Consider the following 15,003-nt stretch of genomic DNA (forward strand, 5'->3'; position numbering starts at 1 on the left):
CCAGTCCAGGAGTCCAATCAGCAAAGCTCTGTAGGAGGGAGGGGGGTCAAGTGTAGAGGTATTTCAGATAGCCAGCCTTTCAGCTCGGCGCCACATCACCACACACCCCGCAGCGTTCACATCTTGAAGCAGCTAGTACTGTACTGTTATAAGAACTTAGCCGAGGTGGCACGGTTGTAATTACACTGGCTAATCAGCTCTTAATTAACTTCCACGGCCGTAATTTGGCTCTGCTGCTCCTTAAACAAAGCCACTAGGTCTGCTCTGCTCACTGAATTTACTGTGTGCTCTGCTCAGCAGCAACCATAAAATAACATTAGCATCTGGGGAGGTTGCTAACCATTAGCAGCTGAATAGGAATGGCGAAGCAATGATTATTACTTTTAAACATCTTGATTTCCATGGCAATGCAAATATCAAATAAAGGGTGATCAGTGCACTGCTGTTACAGTGCTGCTGTTTACTGCTGGTTGCCAAGGAGATACACTGTTGAATGGGGAGGCAGAACTACTCCAACAGGTACTAGTTATGGACTTCAGTAACTCCCTGTAGCTCAAGGTACAGTGATGGAAAGCAGCAGAATGCTATGGTGTGGGAGAGAATCTACTGTGTTGGGATCCTCTGGGCAGCCACATACAGATGTAGGATCTTAATTTGATCACCCTGTTGCAGGATAACTTTCCTGCAATGCAGGACATTTTAAACTTGTGGTGTATTTGAGGTTTTTCAAAAGGCTTCTGAAGTTTGTAATTTCCACTTCGAAATTTCAGACTTGATTTTTCCTTAAGAATAATGTATCAAACTCTACAAAAATGTCCATTAATTGTAATCCACATAACAATTCACATTTCCTGTTGCTGCATGATTATTTTCCTGCTGTAGCAAACTGGCTCAAATTAAAACCATCTGTATCGGTCTTACTGACTGTTGCTGATGCAAGGCTCATGTTAAGGTGCACTGTTGATGTTCTCCAAATGCATTGCATGAAGCCCTTCAACCAGATTTTGGAAGTCTGGTACCAAATGATGTAAACTAGCCCTTGCCTGAACCCCTGAACTACATCCAAAAGATCCTTAATGGTTAGCAGGAAGGAGCAGGGATGATGGGTTGATGGGTACTAGGCCAATGTTGATGGAGTTCAATGGACATACAGCTACTGTAAGTGACGGCCTGTAAGTGGGCTGCCACTCACCATCATTCTCCTGGTTCTCTGGAGGTTCCAGCAGTTTGACAAACTCCACATTGACATGGAACTCCACAGCTACGAGCAGGGCGATCTTCAGCAGCATGAGCTGGAGCTGACGAATACCTGGCAAACACAGACAAGAATCAGGAGTTCTTAGAACCATGCAAGAAACCCAGCTGTATTTTCTGCCTTATCTAATACAGTACCTAGTACATGCACACTGCACAGGCATCCATGCATTTACACATTATACACACAACAAAACTTGGCCTTTGGCCTCTGTCACTTGAGAGCTGTAGAAAGATTTGCCTTCAACACCAGCAGTTGGCAGCTATGCTTTGTATCTCTGTAGCTCAGAGCAGATGGAAGGTTCACCTTCTATGGCTCACAACCTTGACATTATGCAATGGAAGGGCTTGGCAGCATCAAGGCTACCAGACAAAAAATTGCTTTGGAGGGGAATAGGATACAATAGCATAATCATAAGCTGAATCTAACAATATCGATAAGCAAAATATTCCATTGCAAAAGTAAGTACATGTCGGGCTATGGGAAATGGCTGTTATTAATAACAACTGTTATGGCTGTACGGGCGGAAAGGTTTCCTGATGAGATGTTTACCCCACATGTAAAAGTACTTACTGATGTGGTCTATGGCTCCAGCACAGAATTTGCCGTAGAACTTCTTGGCCCCGAGGCCCTTGAGGTCGTGGATGGTGTAGGGCCACAGGTGCAGCACATTGTTCCTGGAGAAGGTGTCCCTCTTCTCAATCACCACGACCTTGGCCCCCAGAAGAGCCAGCTCGATGGCCGTCCGCAAGCCACATGGGCCTCCCCCGATGATCAGGCACTGCAGGGACAAGAATGACAGAGGGACACCATTATCATTATGAGTGCAAAGAAAGGACTCAAAATTGTATTTCATAGTCACATTTCTGTTACACAAAATACAATACGTGTGCATCATAACCATATGCCTGCCGAAGAGATCATATACTGTACACGTACCTTATCACCATCATATAATACTTACTGAAAATAGAATCATTGTTTAAACCTGTAGACATACTCAATAGCAGATTAAATATGAGGGGATGAGTTGAGTGTTTACTGTATATTGTCAAGTAAAGTGCCTGGGGTGGATGTTTATGGTGACAGTATAGTGTGTGTTACTCTGACCCAGCGCTGGGAGAGTATGTGTCATTACCTCAACCGTAGATCCTTGTTACAGCCTAGTCATATCAAAGACATGATTCATGCATCTGCCTCACTCATCTGCCTACTCAAATATGCATGAAGTCAGTTATTTTGGGTTAAAGGATCCTTCTGAGAATGTGTGGTGAGAACATGACTTCATCCAGCCTTCTAGAAAGGATGAGAAGGAACTTTTTGGGAGTGTTAGTTCTTCTGAGGAATCATCTCTACCATCCAACCACTCCTGAGTCAGACAGTAGCCCCTGCAGTGGCCAACGAGTTGGGCGGCTTCCTGTTTCCTTAACCTTATAACCAATCAGAGCCTCTCTCAACCAGGCTCAGCCATCTCAGCCCACTGTGACCTATTCATTTTAGATCCCTTATTTCCTCCCCAGTCCAGTCAACCCACACACCTGACCTCTAAACCCCCCCTGTGTGCAGGAAGGGCCAGCAGTATATTTGAACAGCAGGACTCACTTCCTGTCGCCCTGTGTGTTTGCCTGAAGAGCCACAGGAACTCACAGGAGGTGTCAATCCGGTCAATATTGTGACACGGTCGTGTTTCAGCCCCAGCTTCGGGAGCCTTATCATGTTTGAATACTGTAGCTATGTGCTGAATGGGGTATTCTCTCTCTCTTTTTCTCTATCCTTCTCTCTGTCTCGTTCTGTCTCGTTCTCTCTCTCTCTCTCTCTCTCTCTCTCTCTCTCTCTCTCTCTCTCTCTCTCTCTCTCTCTCTCTCTCTCTCTCTCTCTCTCTCTCTCTCTCTCTCTCTCTCTCTCTCTCTCTCTCTCTCTCTCTCTCTCTCTCTCTCTCTCTCTCTCTCTCTCTCTCTCTCTCTCTCTCTCTCTCTCTCTCTCTCTCTCTCTCTCTGGGTGCTGTTTACAGAGCTAAACGTGCCAGCTGCCCAGACAACACCATAAATGGTACCGCTGCTCCCAGCAATAAAAATAATATTGGGCTTTAGTCATTCTGTTTTCTCATTCTGCGTGTGTGAGTCTGCTGCAGGGTGTCATCAGAAGGCGAAGGAGAACATAACATTAGCAGCCTAGGGGTAAGAGTATGAGGTATTCAATACTCATCAGGTATACTAGCCAAACCCAGGTGGCTGCACGTGGCTGTGTCTGAACAGGCCTGGCCCAGTTCTTTTCATCACGACGGGTGATTAAAGTGAATGGGCTCTTTAACCATTGTCAGGAGAATCAGACAGTCACTGAGACGTGCCAGGTGTGTTAAGCATCCACCGCCACAGAGGAAAAAGAAAAAAACATATGGAACAATGCCTTATTCACAAACACAGAACAACATTAGCTCAGTTTATTCAGATGTGCCTAACCACACATCCCACAATGTGGGGTATTATCAAACCTGATATGAACTAGATAATCACTATCAAAGCACTACTTTTGTTTTAGTCTGTCTCTATGGTGCTATGAGAGATGAGTGGTTTGTTTTTCCTGTTTCTATGCGGTGCTGTGTTATCGCAGATGGGAGGGCTTCCTGAGGGCCCACTGCAGTTCTGCTGAGTCAGACCACAGCTACTTCCTGTCTGTCCCCCACCTGTGACCTCACCCGCTCACCCTCACCAGGAGTGGAAGATCCCCACCCCCCCAACTCACCTTTCACTTCTCTCCCGTTCATTACATTACTGCACCTGGAGCCCTATTAGCTGTCAATCAAAATCAAATCAAAGTTTATTGGTCACGTACACAGTTTATCATACTCACATCATGCAGAATGTAGACTAGAGGTCAACTCAAACATGCTTATCAAAATGGAAAGTGGACACAATGTCAGGCAGTTGGCAATTATTGTCTCCTGGAATCCTGATCAATCTATAGAGCTCAAGACTATAGGATACTGCTGAACCAAACATTATCCTCCTTAATGGCACTGTTTTTGAATGAATACAAATGACTCGTTAAACTCTACAGCTATATCTCTTTAAGGAGTATAGTATGTCCTCTAAGGTCTAAGACATTAGCTGACTGGTGGGCTCTAGTGTGTACATGCTGTCCAGCCACTTCACCGGGTCAGCCAGGTTAGAGTGACAGGAACACCCCCCAACACTGGGCTGAGTGGAGCTCCTTAACACACATGCTTATTCTGGCTTCACCAGAGTAAAACAAACTGACTGTGTGAGTGAGCGAGCGAGCGAGCGGAGCCCGTGCACCTGCAGACATGATGTGATGCCTCACTAGCTTGGCCCAGCGCACGATGGTGGCTCACGCTGTTTTAGGACAAAACGTCAGACTTAAGGTACTCAATCAACTGAGAGAGACCACCGGGAGAGCCACAACATGAACTGGCAACCCTCGCAGACAGCCATCTGGGACTCGATGGGAATTAGAACAGGAGAAAAGGAGCAATACTCCTGTCTGGGCATGAAATAGGCCTGAGAAACAGGCAAGAAGGGCACACTGTGTCTCTGAACTTTCAAATCATACCGTAGAAGGTTCCATACAGTGAATTATTTGCTCAGTGAATGCACAATTTTCCACAGTATCAAACCATATAATTAAGGGAAAATAGGTCCATCTGTCAAGATGTCACAATTGTTAAGGGAGGATGCCAAGCATGGAAATGTTAATGACACACTGTTCAATGATGGGCCATCTAGGGTGAGATTTACGAGCATGACAAAGACAACCTGTTATAAAGGAGAGCTCCTCTACAATGAGGGGGAAAATAATAATCCTTAAAAAACAGTTGTTCTGTCTTTAATTCTAACCCGCATTCAGTGGGTTGTGAAGTAAAGAGTTCATGTCTTTGCTGTAGTTTAGTCTAAAAGGCAGGAGACTGGGGAACTGAATAACAGGGTAATAAACAATAATATAATGAAAACGTTTCCATGTGCTTCATACATGAGGTATGTGCCAACATTATACAGGCATAACAGTTCACATAAGAAAAAGGAAATGAAATGTAGCACTTATGATTGAAGGCATTTCATGAATGCAAAACCATTCCAAACATATTACCGAGCTCAAGGAGCTTTGTGTTTGCACAACTGAGACTACAAATTATCATGCTATTTGCCATATGATTTAACTAGGCTATTATTGCAATGATAGTATGTGTCATAATGTGGAGTTTGATTGCCTGATAATTATAATGTTTAAAAATGCAGAGAACAGACAAATCAGTCTCTTAATAGAAAACAGTGTCTGTATTTTGCTGAGGTATACTGGCGCTGAAGTGCAGGTCAGGAGCTCACCTTCAGGACATAGCCGGTTCAAATAGTTTCCATAGAATCTGGCACTGGACAGTGGCACCGCCCTGGAAAACTAACCGTCTCTCTCACTGGGCCTCTTCCCACTCCAACTCACTTCTCCAGACCTCTCAGATGAGACGAGCACAAAGCAACTCTGATACTAATAAAATAAGCTCGTCAGATCTCGGGCTCAAGAAGCCACTTCAATAGGCCTAAAGCGCTTACATTTAACAGCATAATCAGTGAAAGAGCTTAAGCCCAGTAACATATGTTCTCTGACCATTCTGTTCAGTGTATCTGCTTCGTATTTAAAAAAAAATTCAATGTGGGCCTTCATTGTGTTCCTCATTAAAAACGTATATATAAGAAACCAACAGTACGTGTGTGTCCTTAGCATTATAGCCAGCTGTATGCAGTAACAAACTGGGGATGACTTCATATCCTATACAGATTGTAGCTCCAGCAGGCATTTGGAGGCTGGGTGAGAAATGTTATCACATTATTATTCCCTGTGAACCACCACCAAACCCTAACACATCGCTTAAGCCATCCACACCTTCTGAAGAAAGTAAAGTAAAGTCATTTATCAAGTTATGGCAGGTGGGCCGCAATTAATCACAACAGGAGAGCCACATGCTGTACCACTATCTGTGGGAGATGTCCGTCAATTATTTTACTCCTTAAATCTCCAATTCTGTAAACAGACTTGAAACGTAAGAAGTGAGGGTAAGTTTAATTCTAGCCTCAATTTTATTACAAGGGCGTTCCTGTTTCCATCCACACAGCCAGCGTAAATCAAATACTTACGTGAGTCTCTCCTACTGTACCAACAGTATGGTTAATTACCCAGAACCAAGAGACTGTACATCTGTTTTATTACTTTGATAAATAAGACCATTCTACGCTGTCCTGTGGCTTGTCAGACTGAGGAAACCTAGCTGAAACTCTTTGGCATGGGACTAAAGACAATCAGACACTTTAATGAAAGGTTCAATAGAACTGGAATAGCACCTAATCATGGCATACTCTCAGATCAAGGGGGTATATGGTGTTCCAAGCTGGTTTATAGCTGGTATCAGAGAGAACTTGTAAAACCTGTCTTATTTTCGATAACTTAAAACACACTTTAATAACAATCTGGGCATGGTTCCAACCTTTTAGGAGGGCCCAATAAAGAACACAGCCCCCTAAGTACAACCAAGGAAAATAATCACACTTGCTGAGTGATTCTGTCTGTGGATGTGTGTTATGAAAGCATTCTGGTGACTGATTGAGGGTGCTGTAAGAGGCAAGACTCTGTAGAGCTGTGGATGAGGAGGAATAAGGATAGTGCAGGAGGGAGTGAGTTACAGTAAAGGGGAGGGAGTAAGTTACAGTAAAGGCACTGGCATGCTTTCCAGCCGAAACAGTTCAGAAGAGATTGTGAATATATTACGATGACATTTTGTGGTGTTTTTTTTGTTCGTTTTGGAGGGGGTTTTCGGCTGTTTGGGCACATTTAGAAAAATACTGCATCTGCAACCAAACATCTTAGTTTGATATAAAATTGCCCAAGTTATCCTCTGCAAAAATGTCAAAATTAATGACAGATTTGTTGAGTTATCTTAGATTAATTCTAACTATTTTGAGGAAGTATATACTGGCTATGGGGTCTCAAAATGTACAAACAGTACCTTTGCCACTTTTTTCTAGTTTTTCAAGGGACTATGTGAGCACGCTTGTTCGGTTCGCCTAGGTGAGTTCGAACTGGCACCAACTGAACTGAAGCATGCTGACGCCCTAAGTGTCTGTGTGTGTTTGTTTGATTGTGGGCATGTGTGTGTGTGTGTGTGTGTGTGTGTGTGTGTGTGTGTGTGTGTGTGTGTGTGTGTGTGTGTGTGTGTGTGTGTGTGTGTGTGTGTGTGTGTGTGTGTGTGTGTGTGTGTGTTCTGAGATGAACTTCGAGTTCTGTCTGACCAGAAGAACACACTTTCTCAGCTGTTTATATGCGTCAGCTGCAGTAAAGGATAGTAGCGGATTTAATGTGTCCTGACAGGTGCACTTTAAAGTGAAGACCATGACGTTGCCTAAGTCACTACCCTCCCTATGACAGAGCACTTCTCTACTAAGGAAGGACAAACTACCGATTGTCTAAAACCGATTACAGCTGGGAAAAATGCAGAGAATCAGTCACACCTCACTATTGTGACTTCAATCCGGATTAATCATAAGCCAATGGGTCAGACCAGTCATACAACTCACAGCTACACAAAGAGAAGTGAAATGCATAACATTCATAAATATGACTTCCACATGAATATATTGGGATCTTATTTCAGACTACTGTAGGGTGTGCACTGTGCACTGTCAAGACAATTTTCACACTGATGGTCTTGGAGTTCTTTGTCTCTTTTGTCTCCAAAGACTTCCATGCAACAGAGCTCTGTCTACAGTGTGCCAATAACACCAAAGGTATATTCAACACCTCTGTATGATACAAAACAAGTGTTCTTTGAATGTCATGGTGAGTGGCTGTTTGCTTACCTTGGTGCCCACACAAGCCTGGCCCTTCTTGTACTCCTTGTGGCAGGTTCTCTTGTCCAGCTTGGTCCAGAGGGCCTTGGCCCTCCAGGAGGTGAGCCTGGTCTTCAGACTACAGTAGAATGTCTCATGGTCCTGAGGGTCTAGATCCAGCAGCCTGCACAGGAGGTTGAAGGACTGCAGGGTGCCCTTACAGGTAGAGGCCTGGATGAAATTCTCAAACAGCTTCCCTGCCTGGTCCTTCTCCTCCTCTGTCTCCCCCATCTTCCCCACCAGGAGTGCAGGGTGCTTGGCTGGTGCTGGCTTGCCTTTCCTCCTCTCTCGCTCTCCCCCAGCTGTCTCAGTGGCTAAACCCACAGCCTGGCCCCCATGGTCCTGCCCAATCTGAGGAGGTACAGAGAAAACATATTGAGTCTGATGTCATCGCACGGCCTTTAGAAGTGTAGAATCCTTAACAGATGGCTTTATGGAACAGTGGAAAAATTGTTTAAACAGTCAAATATTGGACAGGAAAAGGGACAACCCTCCCTAACCATATAAAAAAATATTAGTTTTACTAGGTAAGTTTAAAAGGTTGACGTTTCGGCTTTCAATAGCCTTCTTCAGAATAATCACAGAGGGAATAGACTAGTTCATATAGGGCATGAGGAAGATAATTAGGGAGACAGTCAATTAACCAGCCTGCAACAATCACTGGTTTTCTACAGAATGGGTTTCATTGCATTTATTTTACTTCAAATCACTGACTTACAGATTGAAACATTTGGCATTAGATAATGCATTGTAACATTTCCAATGTAAGAATAGATGTGTTTGAATTCTCATGGAAAGCATTTTTACTTGCTGACAAACTAATACAGCATGCCATACTAACTGATTGTTTATAGATAGATCCTGGGATAATGATTGTCTTCATTTCTGGACAACAATGGATTTCCAAAAGTCACTGCCAAAGTTCAAAAGCTCAAAATAGAAACCTGCTTCAAAACATGCAGTATTCCCATTTCTATGAACTAAATGACATACAGGAGGTCATACAGTAACACAGAGAATATCAACACAATAATGAATCATGGCTTCCATCTACAAAATACAGTTTGTTTCATTCTAATGACCAAATCTATGGATAAAAATACCAGACAGCTCATTGAGGACAGACAGTTCTGTCCATGCCTGTTTGCACATCACTGACTTGGCACTAGTGGACACGGACATACTGCTAATCAGGGAGAAAAAAGTGCTTGTCTTGCGGCTTTTGCTCTCCAGCTGAAAACTCGACAGATGTAAAAAATGTTTTTTTTTTTTTAAATCATTTGAAGAGGGACACCTCCTAGCCCTGGATATACTACCTAGAGTTGTAGACTGCTCTCATAGGTCTACATTACATAGTAAGTGTACAACCAGGACACTCAAATTAGTATGAGTGATATGCATTTTTACTAATTAGCAGATTTGCAACTACTTACTACTTTTTAGCTACTTTGCAATTACTTAGCATTTTACCTAACTCTTTCCCTAACCCTAACCTTAACTCTTTTAGCTACCCCTAACCCTAACCTAACTCCTAACCCTAACCCTAACCTAACTCCTAACCTTAACCCTAACCTTAACCCCTAAAAAATAAATGTTATCATTAGCAACCTAGATAACATTAGCCACAACAAATGGGAATTTGTAACATATTAGAGGTTTAGCAAATGCATAACATATTGTATGTTTTGCAAATTCATAACATATTGTACGAATTGCAATACGTAACTTATCAATGAATTGTCATTCTTAACATATCATACAAACATCTACAAATGAATACATACCATACGAAACGTAACACACACTAAATGTAATGTCCACGGATTTATGTACATAATAATATGAAATGCTCTGAGATAATGTTGAGACCTGTGTATTTTTTTCGCTCCCCTCTAGGATTTCAAAGCCTTTGAATTCCCACTGATAATATTGATGTCTCGACAGGTCCGAAGGATAAAAGTGAAACAGAATATTAGTTTGAGGACAACCTCTCTGTATCATTGAGTGGCCAGGGTGGTACTCAGGCCACACCTTAACTGAGAGAGACCGAAAACTTTTCAATAATTATGATTGAGGGTCACATATACTTACTTTTACATTTAGCATTACCCTCACACACCATATATTGAAAAATGAAACTGACACAAGAAAAATAACCCAATCCCCTCCTTCAAAAACCACAAATCAAACATTTGAAAATCATGCCAGGGAATCCACACCAGAGCACAACATCAAAGCAAAACATGGAAACTTCTCCTAAAAATATGGGAACGTTTTGGGTGGGGACCATGGCTTCTGTGAGGTTTGGGAACAGCATTCATTTGATATTCAAATCATCCATAGAGAGGGCTGGCCTGTGCTTGGCCATGGGAGAGGTGAGCCCAGCCCAGCAGGACCTGCTGCCGTGCCGACCCCACTCTCCACCTCAACTAACACTACAGGGCCTGGGGGAGGTACACTATATATACAAAAGTGTGTGGACACCCCTTCAAATGAGTGGATTCGGCTATTTCAGCCACACCCGTTGCTGACAGGTGTATAAAATTGAGCACACCGCCATGCAATCTCCATAGACAAACATTGGCAGTAGAATGGCCCGTAATGAACAGCTGAGTGACTTTGAACCTGGCACCGTCATAGGACGTGACCTTTCCAACAAGTCAGTTTGTCAAACGTCTGCCCTGCTAGAGCTGCCACGGTCAACTGTAAGTGCTGTTATTGTGAAGTGGAAATGTCTAGGAGCAACAACAGCTCAGCCGCGAAGTGGTAGGCCACACAAGCTCACAGAATGGGACCACCAAGTGTTGAAGCGCGTAGCTTCACTAGTTCCAAACTGCCTCTGGAAGCAAAGTCAGCACAATAATTGTTAGTCTGGGGCTTCATGAAATGGGTTTCCATGGCCGAGCAGCCACACACAAGCCTAAGATCGCCATGCACAATGCCAACCGTCAGCTGGAGTGGTGGAAAGCTCAACGCCATTGGACTCTGGAACAGTGGAAATGCATTCTCTGGAGTGATGAATCACGTTTCACCATCTGGCAGTTCAACGGACAAATCTAGGTTTGGCAGATGCCAGGAGAACGCTACCTGCCCGAATGCATAGTGCCAACTGTAAAGTTTGGTGGAGGAGGACAAATGGTCTGGGGCTGTTTTTCATGGTTCCGTGCTAGACCCCTTAGTTCCAGTGAAGGGAAATCTTAACGCTACAGCATACAATAACATTCTAGACAATTATGTGCTTCCAACTTTGTGGCAACAGTTTGGGGAAGGCCCTTTCCTGTTTCAGCATGACAATGCCCCCGTGCACAAAGCGAGGTTCATACAGAAAGGGTTTGTCGAGATCGGTGTGGAAGAACCTCACTAATGCTTTTGTTGTTGAATGGAAGCAAGTCCCCGCAGCAATGTTCCAACATCTAATGGAAAGCCTTCCCAGAAGAGTGGAGGCTGTTATAGCAGCAAAGGGTCATGTAGGGTATCTGCTCTGCTGCCTACTGGAGTTGTGCCAAGTGACACCACCTCTCCTCTTCCACTGTGCAGCAGGTGTTGAGAGAACGATATGCCATCTGTCCATGAAGAAAAGTGTTATTATGTCACTGACACATGATAAGCAACTCCATACATGAGACTTGTCTTCTGTTGTCAAGTCCTTGAACCGAGTCTTAGTTCTCAGACAGCTTTCAGGGATGCGTTTTGGGAAACAACTCTAAATAGGCATACTTAAAAGGAAAAATCCACTCAAAAATGATCTTTAGGTATTTTTTTCATTAGTCCACTGTTGATACAGTCTCAAAATGTTTTGCATGTCAGCAGTCAAGTTTTCAAGATATAGGATTTTCAAGAAGCAAAGTGTCACTCATGATTATGTATTTTGGGACTATATAACGTGGACTAATGAAAGAAATACCAAAATATAGATTTTTCCTGGAACATGAGCACTATTTGTGGTCACTGAAAACAGTTCTCATACAAACAAAAGCATCCTATCTTACAGAATCCTGTTTGGCCCAAACTAGCTGTATATTTTGCATCCTGTTTGCTGTTGTTGTTTCTTTGCCTTACAGTCATTCATCCTGGATAATGGGATGCCAGCTCGTATTGAGGACAATGTGGGAGGGGTGTCAACTTCTGTCCCCCAGGCTGATACACACACCATAGTGACCCCCGGCTCCTGTCCCAGTGTCAGATACAAAACCCTATAGGCCTCTCTCTGGAGACAGTCAAGCCACAGACCGCATTCCAACGCTACATGCCTCACATGACACTGAACTGCTCTATCAACAAGGAACCAGAGGCAACGCCTACCGAGCTCTGTCAATGGTTCAACCACAGTTATCCAATGGCGTGCTCATGACTCTGGGCCCATTCTGTGGTCCTTTATCAGTGTGTTTTTGTGATGTAATGTTTATGAGTGCTGAGAGATGGCTGGGAGGGGCTCAGCACAGCATACAGGTGCTTTAATTAGTTTGGGGCAGGGTCGTTTGTTTATGCAAAGGGTGTATTATTATTCTGCTGTGGCGTAAGGTTGTTCCCTTTGCCCTGCAAGGTGTGATACAAGACAACATCTGCATTCACACCATTGTTGAAATAACTACAGCAAATGGTGAGAAAATCCTGTAGTGGATAGAATGAATGGCCCGCTTTGTCCTCTGGTTATATTGGTCTTGTTGGATGTGACCACATGATGGTATTTGCAACAGTTTTTTCTGTATAGATTTCATAATACCCACTTAAGGACTTCTGTTGAACTACAGTAAACAATCGCTTGGGCTTCCATTAACAAGTAGTTGTACTCCCAAAACAACATTTCAGGAAGCAATTTTAATATGTGGCTATCACAATATCAGACCATTTCCAACTAAGACATACAGTAACTACAACTTCTGCTTGGAAAGTTGAAATACAACCAGGGGTTTGTGCTCCAAGCTTCAGGAATTGTTTAAAAAGCTATAGTATTAACACCTGCTGGAGAGGTCTTTCTGTGTTGGTTAATGGAAGCTAGCGCACACTGCCCTTACAGCGCCTTCGGAAAGTATTCAGACCCCTTGACTTTTTATACATTTTGTTACGTTACCGCCTTATTCTAAAATGAATTAAATAAACGTTTTTCCCTCATCAATCTACACACAATACCCCATAATGACAAAGCAAAAACAGGTTTTTAGAAATGTTAGCAAATTAAAAAATAAATACAAATGAAACGAGAAATACCTTACTTACATAAGTATTCAGAGCCTTTGCTATGAAACTCGAAACTGAGCTCAGGTGCATTCTGTTCCCATTGATCATCCTTGAGATGTTTCTACAACTTGATTGGAGTATTTGTGATCAATTCAATTTATTGGACATGATTTGGATAGGTACACACCTGTCGATATAGGGTCCCACAGTTGACAGTGCGTGTCAGAGTGAAAACCAAGCCATGGGGTCAAAGGAATTGTCCGTAGAGCCTCGGGACAGGATTGTGTCAGGGCACAGATTTGGGGAAGGATACCAAAAAATGTATGCAGCATTGACGGTCCCCAAGAACACAGTGGCCTCCATCTTTCTTAAATGGAAAATGTTTTGAACCACCAAGACTCTTCCTAGAGCTGAGCAATTGGGGGAGAAAAGCCTTGGTCAGGGAGTTGACCAAGAAACTGAATCTAGAGTTCCTCTGTGGAGATGGGAGAGCCTTCCAGCAGGACAACCATCTCAGCATAAATCAGGCCTTTATGGTAGAGTGACCAGACGGAAGCCACTCCTCAGTAAAAGGCACATGACAGCCCGCTTGGAGTTTGTCAAAAGGCACCTAAAGACTCTCAGACCATTCGAAAGAAGATTCTCTGGTATCAGGAAACCACGATTGAACTCTTTGGCCTGAATGCCAAGCATCACATCTGGAGGAAACCTGGCACCATCCCTACAGTGAAGCATGGTGGTGGCAGTATCATGCTGTGGGAATGTTTTTCAGCGGCAGGGACTGGGAGACTAGTCAGGATCGAGACAAAGATGAACGGACCAAAGTACAGAGAGATCCTTGATGAAAACCTTCTCCATCGCGCTCAGGATCTCAGACTGGGGCAAAGGTTCACCTTCCAACAGGACAACGACCCTAAGGACACAGCCAAGACAACGCAGGACTGGCTTCGGGAAGTCTCTGAATGTCCTTGAGTGGCACAGCCGGAGATCGGACTTGAATCAGATCTAACATCTCTGGAGAGACCTGAAATAGCTGCGCAGCAACGATCCCCATCCAATTTCACAGAGCTTGAGAGGATCGGCAGAGATGAATGAGAGAAACTCCCCAAATAAAGGTGTGCCAAGCTTGTAGCGTCATACCCAAGAATACTCAATGCTGTAATCGCTGCCAAAGGTGCTTCAACAAAGTACTGAGTAAAGTGTCTGAATACTTATGTAAATGTGATATTTACGTTTTTTATTTTAGAATAAGGCACTAACGTAACAAAATGTGGAAAAAGTCAAGTGGTCTGAATACTTTCGAAGGCACTGTACGGTCAGCTAGAAGAGCTGAGGCTACATTGTCCCAGATGGAATCCCATGACCTCACCCATGATCTCCATCTGACAGCATGGAAAGGCAATCCGCAGGCAGACAGCACCAAGCCACAGAGCACCCGTAAAAAACCCACACACAAAAAAAGAGAGAGAGAGAAAGAGCGAGAGAGAGAGACACAAAGAGCAGACCGCAGCTGGGATCAATGGCCATTCCAAGCAGTTTTTACGCGAACCTGGGCGCTCGATTTCACCATACTGTACAGGTTTCAACAATCATACCTGTTTTTTAAATCATATCTGCCCATCTATGACTTGGCTAATTACTAATCCATTTGCAAACACTGGCTACTCATTTTATGCCTGT

The 15,003-nt window shown here is 43.5% G+C and overlaps 1 protein-coding gene across 15 annotated transcripts in view; it reads right to left on the reverse strand.

The window, feature by feature from the left end:
• The window catches only part of mical2a (microtubule associated monooxygenase, calponin and LIM domain containing 2a), a 46,017-nt gene that overhangs the window by 19,923 nt on the left and 11,091 nt on the right, over positions 1-15,003 (reverse strand). For all 15 annotated transcript variants that reach the window (XM_014175302.2, XM_014175310.2, XM_045708212.1 and 12 more), the window contains exons 2-4: positions 8,116-8,496; positions 1,829-2,036; positions 1,193-1,309 (exon numbers count right to left, since the gene is read on the reverse strand). In XM_014175302.2, coding sequence (XP_014030777.2) covers positions 1,193-1,309; positions 1,829-2,036; positions 8,116-8,376 — 586 coding nt within the window. In that variant the 5' untranslated portion in view covers positions 8,377-8,496. The remainder of the gene's footprint in view (positions 1-1,192; positions 1,310-1,828; positions 2,037-8,115; positions 8,497-15,003) is intronic.

This window comes from Salmo salar, chromosome ssa26, assembly GCF_905237065.1.
Source record: "Salmo salar chromosome ssa26, Ssal_v3.1, whole genome shotgun sequence".
Classification (NCBI taxonomy): Eukaryota; Metazoa; Chordata; class Actinopteri; order Salmoniformes; family Salmonidae; genus Salmo; species Salmo salar.